The following is a 15,867-nucleotide window of genomic DNA, read 5'->3' as shown; positions in this document are numbered from 1 at the left end:
TTTACAACAGTGGCACCATGCAGTATTTGTCCTTTTGTGACTGAGATATTTCACTCAGCATAATGTCCTCCAGGGTCACCCATTTTGAATAATATTTCATGAGTTCCTTGTTTTTCAATGCAGCTCAGGATTCCATTGTGTGTATACACCACAGCTTCTCTATCCATTCGTTTGCTGATGGGCACTTGGGTTGTTCCAAGCCCTTGCTATTGTGAACAAAGCCGCAATAAACATGGGTGTGTATATATCTGGTTGGGTGGCAGTTATGTTCTCCTGGGGGTATATTCCAAGTAGTGGAATTGCTGGGTCGAAAGGTATTTCTATTTGCAACTTTTTTGAGAAAGTGCCACACCGTCTTCCACAGTGGTTGCACACACACACACACACACATCTATTAATGTGAGTGTAGTTTCTGAGTTCTGTATCACCAGTGCAATGGATTATGGAACCCAAAAGAGACTTAAGAGTGTTGTGGGAGGTACAGCTGGTGTCAGGATTGGTAAAAAGTTTAGAGAAAGGAGGCACGTTTGACCTGAGCTTCACAGAAATCAGTCTTGGACTACTGGTCTTGTTTCGCCTTCTCTCTAATGAAATTTAGAGGTCAGATGCCTCTGCCATTTCATGTGTTACAGGCTCTGATGAGGCAGAGGGCTGGAATCCCCTGGTGTGTGTGAAGGGTGCAAACTCTGTCAATGACATGCTCTCCTTAGCTGATAAGATGCCTACCAATAATTGCACTGACTCTGAGATTCAGGGGACTCACTCACATGGACTATATTGTCTGCTCCACAGATAGAGATTTTGGAGGAGGAGAAAGGCTGTCCTTGCCTATCACGGTAGGAATGAGCTGAGAGAGGGAGGAAGGGGAACAAGCCTTGCCATGGCACCTGGACAGGAGGCTATGGCCCTTCAGGCTCTGGTGCTGTGAATGAGAAAATGTCTCTGTGCAGGGAAGGAGACCAAGAACCCTGTTTGTCTCCAGGGTCTGAATCAACCATCCGTTCAGTTCCAGGACCAGCTAGGGGGCACGTAGGCCTTCTAGGAATGGGCAGGTACCTTCTGCTCACAGGGCTACACTGTCACCAGGGCCCCACTCCCAGCCGATTCCAGCACATCTGGAAGATCATGAAGGCATGGGTTTTGATTTCCCCTTTGTTGTTTTATGTGCCATCAAGTTGCCTGATGATTTTCCCTCTGAACTCTATTTTCTTTCTTTTTTTTAATTAATTTTAATGAAAGTTTATAGAGACTTAGGGTTTCCAGTCATTCATTGTTTCATTTTTCTCCCTGCCCACCCCCTTCCTCCCAATTCACTCTCTCCTTGAAAAGTAAAAGAAAAATTCTTTCATTATTACACAATCCTTCCCCCCAAGTCCACTCCACTGTGCACCCTTCATTCTGGACTCCTGTAATGACAATAATACCCAATCATATATCTCTTCTAAACAGTTCTCTGCCTCATCTGTTTCAATGTAGTATACATCATTCATCTCCTCCTTCTCTGTCTTTCCTCAACCCCATTGTCAGTCCCGTTTTACAACAGTGGCCCTATGCAATATTTGTCCTTTTGTGATTGAGATATTTCACTCAGCATAACGTCCTTCAGGGTCACCTACTTTGTATACTATTTCATGTGTTCCTTGTTTTCAATGCTGCATAGTATTCCATTGTGTGAATATTGAGCTTTATTTTTCTTGTGGGAAGCAGGGGAATACACCCTGTACCTTGCAAACAGTATGCCTGGTGCTCATCAGCATGTCCCTGTCACCAGCTCGGCCCTGGGTCGGGAAAACCACACCTGCACAGAGACCACACCCCTCACCTTGAAGCAGGCATATTTGTGAGGTTAACTCTATTTTCTCAAGGAAAGTGCTGGTGGTCCAGACCCTTTTGCTGCACTGAGCTGCAGATCCAGTTGGACAAGACAGGCTGCTTTGGGGGCAGTGGGCCTGGGTCACTCTAAGTAGGTAACCTAAACACAAAGATCAAACAGAACCTGAGCCACTCAGTTATAAGGAGGAGCCTGCAGGCTCCAAGTCACCCTACAGACTTGGTTCAGTTGGCAGGTTCCTGAGGCTTAAGAGTGATTGTGGGGGTAGCAGCAACTTCATGCTGAGCCCCAGGTCTGAGTGCACAGGCGTCATCTATGGGAGCCTTTAGGTGGGACTGGCAGACAGCTCCTGAAGCTTTGGTGTTAGGAAGCCTTGCAGCTCAAGTCACTTGGGGCTTCAGACCAGAATGCAAGTTCCCAGCTCATCAGCAACTAGCCTGCAGCCCAGATCTTGGGAGCCTCTGTTGCTGCTAACATGGGCTCTCAGGGGCTGACCATGACCCCAAGTTGGGGCTCCCCTTCAAGCTGGAGGGGAGCCTGTCTACCTACCACTTTAAGCCCTGCAGCCTCTCTTCCAGGCCAGAGCAAGGTGAGTTTCAGCACAGTACTGCCAGTTTCTATTTCTATTCTTAAGAACTACATGTATTGTCAATAAAGCAGCAACATTTGGGGAGGCCTGTTTGCACCTTCAGAAACTATATGCTTGTTCTTCCCAGTGCCTTCTAGTATGACACTTTATTTTAATGACAAACTCAAATGGATGGGACATTTTAGATGCCTAGCAGGGAATCTAGACCTGGGTCCCAGACGCTTCTGGAAAGAATAGAGGTGACCACTGCTTTCTCCTTAAAGTCATCATCTGAATTAAACAAAGCCACGCCAAATAAAACTGACTTTTATTTCCAAAGTTATTCCCCTTTTCATATAAGGAGATGCACAAGCTGACCAGATGCCTGACTAAGGATACTATCCTAATGTCAGTTCTGCTGTAACTGAGTTACCACAAGTTGTTGTTATGTGCCATCGAGTCACCTGCAACCCTGTGTACAATTGCTCTGAACTCTTCCTTATCCTGAGCCAGTCTGTCTCCGACACTCCAACACCCATTACGCTAGATACTGTATCAATCTATTTCATCGAGGGTCTTCCTCTCCTGCACTGTCCCTTCATTCTTCCAAGCATGATGTCCTTCTCCAAGGACCAGTCCCTCCCGGCAACATGCCCAAAGTATGTCAGACTAAACTTCAGAATCTGCCTTCAAGGAGCAACTTGATTTCACCCTCTCCAGGACAGAACTGTTTGTCCTCTTCGCAATCCATGGAATATTCATTTCTCTAGCACCACAACTCAAAGACATTGATTCTTCTCTGCCACAAGTAGTTAGCTTTAAATAGAAATTCATTCTCCCACAGTGTAAGAGTCTAGAAGTCCAAGAGTTCAGGTTGCCAGGTCCAGGAGGTCTTTTCTGTCTTTTGGCTGTGGAGGAAGTTACTATTTTTTAAAAATTAATTTTCATGAAAGTTTACAGAGACTTTATATTTCCATTCATTCATTGTTGCACTTTTCTCCCTGCCAACCTCCCCCCCACCACCAGTTTGCTCTTCTCTTTGAAAAGTATAATTCTTTCATTGTTATACAATCACTCCCCCTAAGTCCACTTCACTATGCAGCCTTCATTCTGGACTCCTATAATGACAATAATACCTAATCATATATCCCTTTTAAGCAGTTCTCTCCCTCATCTGTTTCAATGCAGTATACACAATTTATCTCATCTTTTCAGTCTCCCTCCATCCCCGATGCAAGTCCCATTTTACAACAGTGGCACTATGCAGTATTTATCCTTTTTGTGTCCTTTTGTGACTGAGATATTTCACTCAGCATAATATCCTCCCGGATCACCATTTTGTATACTATTTCATGAATTCCTTGTTTTTCAAAGCAGCGTAGTATTCAATTGGGTGAATATACCACAACTTCTCTATCCATTCATTGTTGATGTGCACTTAGGTTGTTTCCAACTCTTTGCTATTGTGAACAAATCTGTGATAAACATGAGAGTGCATATATCTTCTTGGGTGGGGAAGTTTCTATTTCTTCAGCCTCTGTAGGTCTGGTGTTCCTTGGAGACACGTATTCTGCCCTGCCTCTGTTTCAAAGAGCTTTGTTGTGCAGGAGCCCCGGTCCAGAAATATGCACTCAACTACTGGAAATTTTTTCTGGGCGATACTAACGGTGTTCTGGTGGCCTAGAAGGTTGGCAGTTTGACTCTATCAGTTGCTCCAAGGGAGAAAGATGGGCACTAAAGATTAGTGTTGTTGTTGTTGTTGGTTTTGGGTGCTTTTAACTCACAACAGATCTGAACTTCCCTCTGTCTTATGCCATCATCAGGATCCCTGTCCTACTCAAAACCAATGTGACAGTCACTGTGTCAACCCATCCCTTTTAGAGTTGTCTTCTGTTTCACCAACGTTCAACTTTTCCCAACATAGTGTCTCCCTCCAAAGACTGGTTCCTTCTAAGTATAAATCCAAAATAAGTGAGGTGACATTTCACCATCCTTACCTCTAAGGAGAACTTTGGTTGCATTTCCTTCAAGACTGTGTGTTCTTTTAGCTATCTGTGGGATAGCGATAATTTTTGCCAGCCTCAATTCAAAGGCATCAATTATTCTGTTATCCTTATTCATTATCCAACTTCCAGATGCATTAAAAGCAACAGATAATACGATAGCTTAGATCAGGGAACACGGGTGGCCTTGTGGCAAGAAGCTGTGATGCACTCACAAAGGCATGTGGTTTGAATCCACCAGCTGCTCCTCTGGAAAAAATGGACAATCTCCTCCCGTGTGATTAGCTGCCTCTGAAAACCCACCAGAGTGTCAGCTATGGGTCGCTTCATATTCCATGGTGCACAACAGCTCTGAAGATTATGGTAACTAAACTACTCTTACAAATTAGAGTTGGGATAGAATAAGAGATTGTTACATTTCACCCTTAATCCTCTTACAATAATTTGGTTTATCAGATCATGCAGGATTGTTACCTACAGAGCATGTATGTATTTTGGGGGGGACACACAATTCAATTCATGACACTGTTTCTGGACAACAAATGTGACACATCTCTTAACAATTTCCTCATCCTTATCTAGCAAAACTCATCAGGGTGGCTAACCCTCCTTCCCCTAAAAAAAAAAAAAAAAAAAATATATATATATATATATATATATATATATATATATGTATAATCTACTAATGGATTTTAAAGGTAGAGGTCAGAAACTTTCACAGAGACCTCAAAGCTCTGCATGGCCCGTACCCTGATGCCCTTTCTAGTGTATCTCTTACCATTCGTGTCCTGCTAACAATGATGATCTGTCTTTAATATTTTGAGACAGTTTTTCTAGAACAGCATATATTCCTACTGTTTCATGGATTCCACTTTATCAAGTCAGTCTTTTTCTTCTTTTGCCCTTTGTATGCATTTATACTTAGAAATCCAGGATTTAAGCTTAGAACACTGGTTACTAATCAGCTGTCAGTCAAAGCCATTGCATTTCCAGCAACAGAACCATTACCTTGGTGATGAATATTGTTGTCAGAAATATTGACCTTTATCTGCTAAATAGAGCACATTGCTTTGATGCAGGAGGAAGAAGGCTGTTGCTTTGTAGCACATAGACGTCATTTATTTGGGCATGTGTCTTTAGATGAACTGTCAAGATAGGAAAAGGAAGTGCAGAGAGAGTGCATGGCAGAGCATGTGTGATGTGCATGCCCCCCGCCTCCACCTGTGTTCATTGGCATTTGTGTGAAATGACACTCATGAAGTCTGCTTGCTGCATGGCAAATAAAGTTTATATTGAAGACTCTTTTTGGAGGGTAGGGGTAGGGACAGGATGAGCAAGACATAGGAGAAGGACTAAAGGTAGTGGTACTATATTTTACAGCCTAATACAGGCCATGGTCTTTGCAATCACTTGCTATGCATTGGAGAGCTGGATGATGACTAGGGATGATAGAAGGAGAATTGCTGCCTTTGAGCTGTGGTGCAGGAGAAGAGGACTGAATATACCATGAACTTCTAGGAAAATTAACAGGTTTGTCCAGGAAAGGGTGAAGCCGGAATGCTCCTTGGAGGCAAGGATTCCGAAGCTTCGTCTGACATACTTTGGACATGTTGCAAGGAGGGATCAGTCCTTGGAGAGGGACATCATGCTTGGGAGGGTGGAGGGACAGTGCAGGAGAGGAAGACCCTCTATGAGATGGATTGATTCAGTGACTGGGATAATGGGGGTAGGTGTGTCAGAGATGGTGAGACTGGCAGAGGATAGGACAGAGTTTAGGGCTGTTGTTCATTGGGTCACTGTGAGTTGCAGGTGACTCGACGGCACATAACAACAACAACAACAACAACAACATTAATCTATAGCTAGAGTAATTCAGCCTCTGACATAACTGTGAATTTGGGACTCCAAGTTAAAGGTTATGAAACAATCCCTCTTTGCCTCTTTCTTCTGCTGCATGTGCCCATCACTTCATTACAAGTGACTTCCCTAAAGACCACTTTAAGACTTTGAAAACTTGCCTGAAAAGCTATGAGTTTCCTAGGGCTATTGTTCCAAAGTATCACAAAATGGGCAACTTTATACAACAGATAAAATAAATGTCGTTGTTGTTGTTAGGTTCCATCAAGTATGACCCATAGCAACCCTATGAAAAATAGATCTGAACCCTGTCCTATCATATGTCACCTCCCTCACAATCTCTGACACACTTGGGCTCATTGTTGCAGTTACTGTGTCAACCCATCGGGTTGAAGGTCTTCCTCTCTTTCACCATCCCTCTGTCTTTTCAAGCATGATACACCTCTTCAAGGGATAGCTTCTCCCAGTAACATGCCCAAAGTTTGTGAGACAAAGCTTTATCATCTGTGCCTTTAAGAAACATGCTGACTCCACCTTCTTTAAAACATATTTGTTTGTTCTTTGGACAGTCAGAGGTATATTCAGTACTCTTCTCCAACACCAAAACTCAAAGGCATCAATTAATTTTCTGCTATCCTTATTCATTGTTCAGCTCTCAGATGTGTGGCAAGAGATTGAAAAAACCATAGCTTGGCACACTTTAACCTTCAAACCTCTATCATTGCTCTTCAGTATTTTGGAGAAGTCCTTGACAGAGGATTTGCCCAAAGCAATACATTTCCTGATCTCTTGACTGCTGCTTCCGGGGGGGGGGGTTGATTGTGGATATGAGTAAGATGAAGTCATTTACAATTTCAATCTTTTCTCCATCTATCATGATGTTGCCTTTTGGTCCAGTGGTGAGAATTTTTTTCTGGATATTGAGATGTAGTCCATATGAAAGACCATATTTTTTGTTTTTATCCTCTGCGGGAAGCACTCCTAAGTCCTCCTCATTTTCAGCAAGAAAGTTGCATCCTCTCTATAATGTACGCTATTAATGAGTCAGCCTCTGATCTGATCGACAACAATGCTAGATAATTTTAGAGTGTATTTATTGTCTTACATTTCTGCAGGCTAATAATTCAAATAAATGGACCGGAGGGGGCAAACATCCTTCTAAAATCTGATGGGGAAGATTTTTTTTCTTCCTAACTTGGCACCAGTAGCCAGGAAATGAAAAGGCGCATTGCCATGGGAAAGTCTGCTATTAGGGACCTCTCCAAAGTACTGAAGAGCAATGGTGTCTCTCTGGAGACTAAGGTGCATCTGATACAGGCCATGGTATTCGCAATCACTTGTTATGCATCAGAGAGTTGGACAATGACCAAGGAGGATAGAAGGAGAATTGATGCCTTTGAGCTGTGGTGCTGGAGAAGAGTATTGAGAATACCATGGACTGCTAGGAAAACAAACAGATTCATCCTGGAAAGGGTTAAACTGGGTGGCTCCTTGGAGGCAAGGATTCTGAGGCTCAGTCTAACATACTTTGGACATGTTGTGAGGAGACACCAGTCCTTGGAGAAGGACATAATGCTTGGGAGGGTTGGAGGGACAGCGCAGGAGGGGGGAAGGCCCTCTATGAGGTGGATTGATTCAGTGACTGGGTAATCGGGATGGGTATGTCAGAGACAGTGCGATTGGCACAGGACAGAGCAGAGTTTAGGGCTGTTGTACATAGGGTTGCTATGAGTCGCAAGCGACTCGACGGCACCTAACAACACTAACAACATCTGTTTTCTAGAGTTTTGCTAGTACAAATTGTTTCACAATAGACATTCTTCCCGCTTGGCTCCTGGACATATATCTAAGAAGAAATTTAAGATTAAATTAAAAGTCAGTAATTTTTTTTTTCTATAAAGGGCCAAATAGTAAATATTTAAGACTTTGCAGACCATACAATCTCTATTTTCTATTTTAATTTCTATTTCTCTATTACAATTTCTGGCAGCTACTCAACTCTCTAGTGTGTTCAAGTGTGAAAACAGTCATAGAAAATATGTAAATGGGCATGGCCATGTTGCAATAAAGCTTTCTTTAGAAAAATAGGCTGGCTAGGTAAGTTTTTTTCCCTTAGACTATAGTCTGCCAATTCTTTGATCTAAGTTCTAGACTTTTCTGTCCTGGCTGCTTTCAGATACTATTGCACTCCCTCTTTATTCACCTGAATATCCATCTGCTGTGGAGCTTCTCTTGTCCTGTCTTTGAATGTCCACGCTCAGGGAACTTCAGGGAGTAGGGTAGAAAGGGGATTGGGAGAGAGATGCTGGGGGTGGTGGGGACCAAAGGTAGAAAGGGCACCACATGACTGCTGAGCACAAGTGAGAAGTGGCACTCTTCTTAACGAAATGCTGGGGTCTCAGCTACAGCACTACTGACATCACAGAAGCAGCTGTGAGGTCATGACTAGGCTGTGAGACAGAGCAAATCAAACAATAGTTAATTTGGTATTTATGGTTTTATTTATTTTAACTGCAGTAATAAAAGTTGGAATTGGCTCATTAGGGATAATTCCCCAAGCCCTGGTCTCCTCCTGCTCCTGCTTAAGTGGCTTTAGATGCAAATATTATTGTCCCTGTGGTCTCAGATGTCATGCTCCAGTGATCTCCACATCCTGGACATGTCCTGGTGCTATCTCCATCTTGGACTCAATGTTACGCATCTCCTCAGTCATGAGCTGTAATCACTGCTCTTGAAGTAGGAGTAGATTTGAAGCTCCTGAAGAAAGAGCCGATCTTGCTGAATTCCTTATCCACTGGAGCTGAGCTAGTTGTTGCAGATTGGGGCCGCCCCAGTTTCTGAGTTGTCCTCAACTCCTTTGGGCTGGGGCTGCGGCTGCGGCTGCGGCTGAGGCTGCGGCTGCAGCTGATACTTTTGTGAGATGAGGGCCTCTGTCCTTTGCCCTTTGTGCTGCCATGACCTTTCCCTTTTTTATCCTCTCTCCTGGTTCCATGGGTGGCTAAGAACCGGTGGGAGGATGATTTCCGGGTTGATTTGTCTCCAGTTTTCCTGTGGTGATGAGAACTTCTCCTAGTGGGAATTTTGTCCCTCTTTGATCTTCTTTCTTTTTTTTCCTTCTGAACTTTGGTGTTGGGCTTGGAGACCCTCTGGCTTCCATCTCGCTCACTCACGTGGCCTTTACTTTTCAAGGTGGAGAGAAAGGGTAATTCAGCATTCTCTACAACAGGTTTGTTGGTTGTTACTCCTTCAAAGCTGCTCTCTGGGGAGTTACTGTTTGCCACTGTTGATTGGGTGGAACTACCCTCTGCAGATGAGCCTGTGGCACTTGCCGAGACCACATCAGCACTCTCGGAGGGCACACTGGCAGTACCTGCTACAGCCTTGCTGGGTCCTCTGCTCACTCTTGGATTCTTGGCGACTGCTCCTGCCAGGGCCACATTTGTCTGTGCTGGCCCTGAGGCCTTGGTGAGTGCAATGCTTATGGTACTTTCTGAACGGCCTGCTGCTGTCCCTGCTACTGCAGCTCCCACTGTGGAGCCTGCTGCTGCCCCTGCTACTGCAGCTCCCATTGTGGAGCCTGCTGCTGTCCCTGCTACTGCTGCTCCTATTTTGGGGCTGGTTGCTGCCCCTGCCATTGCTGCTCCCAATCTAGAGCTGGCTGCTGCTCCTGCCATTGCTGCTCCTGTTGTGGAACCTGCCATGGCCCCTGCTATCGCTGCTCCCATTGAGGGACCTTCTGTTGACCCTGCTAATGCTGCTCCCATTGTGGGACCTGCTGCCGCCCCTGCGACTGCTGCTCTTTTGGCAGACCCTGGCGATTCCTTGGCTGTAGAAGAGGCACCAGGCATTCCATGAGAAGGCTGTTGGATTCCAATTCCTTCTCCTCCTGCATAAGCAGAAGAGGTGGCTCCAGACACCTCCTGGGACTTACGAAGCCTGCTTTCATCCCGATCCCCTTCTGCATGGAGATCTGCAGTCTATGCCAATGGGAGGAAAACCAAGTGGAAAAGAGATGAAGTGAGATTCATTCATCTTAGTGCTGAGCAACTCAAGGACTTATAATTAGAAGAACCATTGAGATCATCAAGTCAGAGCTCCCATTTGTAACAGAATCCTATCTATAGAGCTTCTTCTGTTAAATGGCCCCTCAGTATTGCTTGAATAATGACAATGCCAGAGAAAGCATTCATTCACCTTCCTATCCTTGTACATTTTTATTTTGCACATATGTGCTTACATCTCTGCAAAATAAGCTTTTTAGAAGTAGGCTTGCTCAGTGAAGGGATATATACATTCTGCATTTTTTTAGTGACCACTAAAAAATCGTGCACAAGCATAGTTATTTATGTACCTCTGGGTTGTACTGATTTTCATAAATTTAATGCATGGCATTAGTAGGGCAACAGATCAGGGCTCAATGGAAGAAATAATTTCTTTGATGTTAAAAAATATACAGCAATAGTAAAGTGTCCTAACAGATTGGAAAAACCAGGCTGTTGTGGAGGGGATTTAGGCATAAGGATGAGACCAGAGCAGCCCAGACCTAATGTCTTGAAACTGAGTCTTGTGGAGTACTTTGGAGAAGAACTCAGGATCTTGCCAATGTGGGATTTTCCTTAGGGGTAGGTCACCTGGCCCTAAAGACCAAACTCATTTACCATGGAGCCTATAGTAATTCATGGAAACTATATGTGTTACAGAGTAGACTGATCCATAGGGTGTTCCTGGCTTTTTTTATGGTCTGCAGCTATTCCAGCTATCACTACTCTCCCAGCCTTTCTTCTAGGTCACTACTGAGTAAGTACCAATTGCCACCCTTAAGCTTTGGGATCAAGACAAACATCCGCACTCCCCAGGGGCCTATTAGGAAGCTCTGGTGGCATAGTCCTTAGGGAGTTGCACTCCTAACCTAAAAGTGGCATCTCTCTGGCAGTTTGAATCTACAAGTGATTGCTCAGAAGAGAAATAAGCAGTCATGATTTGAAGCCTTGAAAACTCACTGGAGGGACAGATAGGAGTAGGTTCTGACTCAACAGCAATGAGTTTGAGAGTATTAGGAGCCCATTTGACATCTGTATATTTTTAAATGCAGTGCATTTTTAAGTTGAATCCCAGGAGAAATAAAAAACCCACAGGCTTTCTTAAACAACCAGTGTTTAACTGCTTTTCCAAAACACCCTGTTCTCATTTGATCTTTTCCCCTGGAAATGCTCACCATTATGTGCCTGTTGTCATCTGCCAAGCATATAGATGATGTGTTCGCTAAATCCACAGTTTGGAGGGATGGGGTACTGCTGTAACTCTTCATTGCTGGTCTCAGGAGAAAGACTAGTTTTTCCCAGCAGCAAAAGAGGTCTTCACGTGCATCTGAAGAGGGGCACAGCTGCAGGTAAAAGGTACGGCCAGTGGCAAGCTTCAGGCGCAGTTGCTGTTTTTCTCGATTGTGTATAGAGATCTTGACAAACTTCAAGGGAAGAAGCCTGGTAAGCTCTAAATTCTTTGTGTTCTTTCGACCTCTCTTTTTGGTGGGTCGGTCTTCACAGCCTCTGGCTGGCCGGGCCAGCAACATGACATCTGGCAGTGGGAGGACTGGGCTGGTAGATGTGATGCCCACAGTTACCATTCGAACATGGTTATGTACATCGATCACTTCGCCTTTTTTGCTAACCTGGATAAAGTCGCTCTCAAACATTGGTGCATACTTAAAAATGTCATACTCTCCTCTTCTATGCAGTTGGCGTTGTAGATCTCCCATGGAAGTTTTGAACACACCCATCGAATGGTTGCTGGCGGTGTAATAAGGTAACACGCCTTCGTTGTTCATAGATCTCTTCTTTCAAGACAACTCTGCCAGCTATAAATCGCGTCCCCAAGAAAGGGAGAGCAAAGGCCACTGTCCATCTCCCTCTAGGACTTCTGCCTAAATCACCTTATACTACTGCATTTATCCTCAGCTGTCCTTTGTGACCTGTCACCATTACATACTCCTTTGTTTTAACCACAACAGACCTCCTTAGGTCACCAGCCTCCCCAAACCAACTAATACCTACAAAGGCAGGCTGACCCTGGCCAGATATAGGTGTGGGGGGACTGGGTAGTCTTTTAAATCAACATATTGGGATATATCCTATTTTGGCAAATGTCTTTGGTTTGGGGTTCCCCTACCCAGTTTTATTGTTACAGTAATCATCTCTCTGTAGACATTCTGAAAATCCTTTTCTTTTTTTTTTAAGAGTACCAAAACCATTAATATTTTATTCTAGTGCTGAGAAATGCATCCTTCCACACAGAAATGCATCCTTTCACACAGGATTCTAATTTAGCAGACAGAAACTTTAGAACTTTAATTAAAAGAGGTAAATCATATATATATATATATTTTCAGATTTTAGTTTCATAAGTTTTATCAAAGTATGAATCACTGAAAATTATCAAATGAATCCTAATACTTCTACTATTGTCTCACCATCAGTCATGTAATCCTGTGTGGACTGTATTCAGATTGTGTATTAATAACTTCTTTGATTCGTCAAAGTGTAAGGGAAAAAACTTGATATAAGTTATACTCTGTCAGTTACCCATTAAATTATATTTTTCCATCATTATTTTCAACTCACATTTTGTGGTTCTTCTTGTAGTCCATTTATTTCAATTTTTAGTGCTGTACATATCTATGTCTTCTGGATACCACTGCCCATGATCCATGAGACTGGGGTCAGGCATAAACTGTGTAGCACCTGAAGTAGGTTCTGGTTTGGTCTTTCTTTCAGAGCTGGGTTGTGTTGGTAAAAGCACTGGAGATTTCAGGACTTCAGTTGTCTTTGAAGGTATTTCACTTTCACCACAATTCCCTACCTTATTTTTTTCTTTAGGTTCTATTTCAGGGAGTGATTCTTTTTTACTGATTCTAGTCCCCCGATGATTTAACAACTTCACAAAAATTCTGGCTTGCAGCATATGCCTTTTTTCCAGTTACCTTTGAAATTATTATTGATTGAACTGCGTAGCAAATAGTTGCTCCTAAAGTGGCTAGTCCCAGTGGATAAGAAATTTTCTTAAATCCAGAACCTTTTCTTGCTGAAACCAAGCCTGCTAATCCTGAAACTGTTATCACTCCAACTTTGGGAAGAAAATCTTCAGGGGGATTCTTCAGATAAGCATATGCATCTTTTACAAATTTTACTGTGTCCATTATCTCATTTTTCACAAATACGTATACATCCTTGCACCAGCCAGTTGTAGTGCGAAGGGAAGCAAAGCCCATTTGTAAATGGCCAGGCTGTTCTTCAACATATTTAGACTGAAGAGGTGATTCAGTATATAAAGGTAGCTGCTCTGGTTTTACTAGTTGCTTTTTATACTCCTCTTCTTTGGCTGCAGGTATACTTACAGATGCACAAATCAAATTTGTAGGCATGGCTGTCATTTTTCTCACCCTAACTGCAGCCATTCAGCCGATCTTCTCCTCCCACGTTTTCGTACCGAAAATCCTTTTCTTTAAAAACTGCCAAGAGTTTACTCCCTGGGAAAAAAATAGTTGAAAGCAGACTGCATGCTTGCTCTGGGCTGGTGACTAGAATACTTTTCTCTGGGTCCCCAGTGTACAATATCACAGTGCTGGCAGGCATAAAGATGTCATCAGAGAACCATAACACTGTGGGTTCCAGGCGCTGGAGGATTGATTATCCCACCAATTTTCTCATCTGAGAGAAGTTAATTTAAAAAGGAAAAAAAAACCACCCATAAATAAAAGGTCAACAAGCAAAGGAATGCCAGGCTGAGGAATAGGTCAGCCTGCCCCAAGCCATGATAGCTGTTACTGCTCCATATGCATTTAAAATTTAGACAATCAATAAAGAATACTGAGAGGAATTGTGTAAGTTTTCAGTTAAGTTTTTAGCAACCAATATTAGATAGACCATGCACTGTGAGAAGGAGAAATCTACCCTGGGGCTACAATAGTCAGAATGTTCCTTTGAAGTAAACGTGGACAGACTTTGTTCCATATACTTGGGACATATTATCAGAAGAGAGCAGTATTTAAAGAAAGATATCAATGTGGTAAAGTAGAAATAAAAAATGGAGAAAACTCTCTAAATGGAGCTCTGGTGGCCTCATAGTAAGAAGCTGCGTTGCAATCCTGAAGGCACACAGACCGAATCCACCAGATGCTCCGCTGGAAAAGGAGGGGAAATCTCCTCCTGTGCCAGTGGGATCTGACTTGATAGTACACAACAAGGAAAAAAAAAGATGAAGACTCTCGAGAATATGTATTGAGAAAATGGAGGCAACAATGGGCTCAACTATGCCTCGTCTGTGAGAAGAGAACCGAGGGACTGGCTGAGCAGGGTTTTGTTGTGTCATACACTGGTCACTATGAGTCAGAACAGACTTAAAATCCTCTAACAATAAACATTTTTAAAAACCCAACCACAGCAAGCTCTGGTGGCCTAGTGGCAAGAAGCTGCACTGTAATCTCAGAGGTGCACCGTTCGAAACCACCAGATGCTCTGCTAGAGGAGGAGGACCAATCTCCTGTACCAGTCAGATCTGACTTGACAGTACACACAAAACATAATGAATGAAAATAAAAAAAAAACCCAATCCAAACCAAACAAACAAAAAAACCCCAATCACCCAGCAACATAATCTTATGATGAGAAAACTGAGACTCAAGATTAAGCATCTCACTCAAGGTCAGAGTATTTGAATCTAGCTCATAAAATGAATCCATTCATGTCAACAAAACTTAATATATAGGACCAATTCAGTGAGTCCTTATTGCCAAATCCCCTCATCTTTCTTCATTCCATAAATAAAAAATCAATCCTTGGTAGGCCTGTTGATGCTATAACATAACATTGAAATGTTGCCAGCTTCTTGCCTTATTTACAAGCTTTTTTACATTTTTTTTCCTTAACAAGGATTATTGTGACCGATGTAAGCTATGATACCAACTTGCAAGAATTTACAGAATAATAGGAAAACACACATTGAAGAATGAACAAAATAGGAGCGTGAGTAAATAAATGACAGAGTAATGGTAAACAAAGGCAATGAATGGACCCCTAATAATCCTGTATTTAAAACTGATAAGAATTGCTTTGTAATGTTGGCCTGTATTATTCTTAAGTGCCATCAAGTCAGAACCAGCTCAGTACCAGCCCCCTAGCAGGCTTTCAGAGGCTGTAAAGCAGATAAAACGTTATAATGAAATGTGCAAAGAGCTGTAGTCAGAAAATAAATAATAATAAAAAATAATTCACTCAACATTTCTCAAGCTAAGGATCTGAAGAACAAATTCAGGCCTCAAGTTGTAATCTTGAAAGATGCTGTGGGTCCAATCTTGAATGATCCAGGAAGCACCAAAAGGAGATGAAAGGAATACACAGAATTGTACCAAAAAGAATTGTTTGATGCAGAAAAATTCCAGAAAGTACCATATGAACAAAAGCCAATGGTTCAGGGAGCGCTGAAGGCACTGGCAAAATATACAGTCCTAGGAACTGATGAAAGCAACTCCATTTTTCCTCACTTTTTCATCTCCAGAGTAATATATCATATGGTCATCCGACTCAAAATGCCCCATGCCAGTCCATCTCATCTCA

General features: G+C 42.8%; 1 protein-coding gene and 1 pseudogene across 1 annotated transcript; both read right to left on the bottom strand.

Moving 5' to 3' along the window:
- Positions 1–8,964: 8,964 nt before the first annotated feature.
- On the bottom strand, positions 8,965–12,083 carry LOC102849588 (protein FAM71B-like). Its single transcript, XM_006885939.1, has 2 exons — positions 11,475–12,083; positions 8,965–10,236 (listed from the first exon to the last, which is right to left on the bottom strand). Exons 1-2 carry the CDS (start codon positions 12,081–12,083, stop codon positions 8,965–8,967), a joined length of 1,881 nt encoding a protein of 626 aa, XP_006886001.1.
- An 824-nt stretch (positions 12,084–12,907) lies between these two features.
- LOC102862395 lies at positions 12,908–13,709 on the bottom strand (annotated as a pseudogene).
- Between the last annotated feature and the right edge of the window lie 2,158 nt (positions 13,710–15,867).

This window comes from Elephantulus edwardii, unplaced genomic scaffold (genome assembly GCF_000299155.1).
Source record: "Elephantulus edwardii isolate Elephantulus edwardi_28Jun2011 unplaced genomic scaffold, EleEdw1.0 scaffold00045, whole genome shotgun sequence".
Classification (NCBI taxonomy): domain Eukaryota; kingdom Metazoa; phylum Chordata; class Mammalia; order Macroscelidea; family Macroscelididae; genus Elephantulus; species Elephantulus edwardii.
Note: the sequence above shows the minus strand (reverse complement) of the source record. Positions and strands in the feature narration are given on the sequence as shown.

Coding starts and splice junctions, on each gene's coding strand:
- LOC102849588 (XM_006885939.1), bottom strand. CDS start 12,083: ATGAACAACGAAGGCGTGTTACCTTATTACACCGCCAGCAACCATTCG. Junction 10,237..11,474: donor ATGACAACAGGCACATAATG/GTGAGCATTTCC, acceptor CCATTGGCATAG/ACTGCAGATCTCCATGCAGA.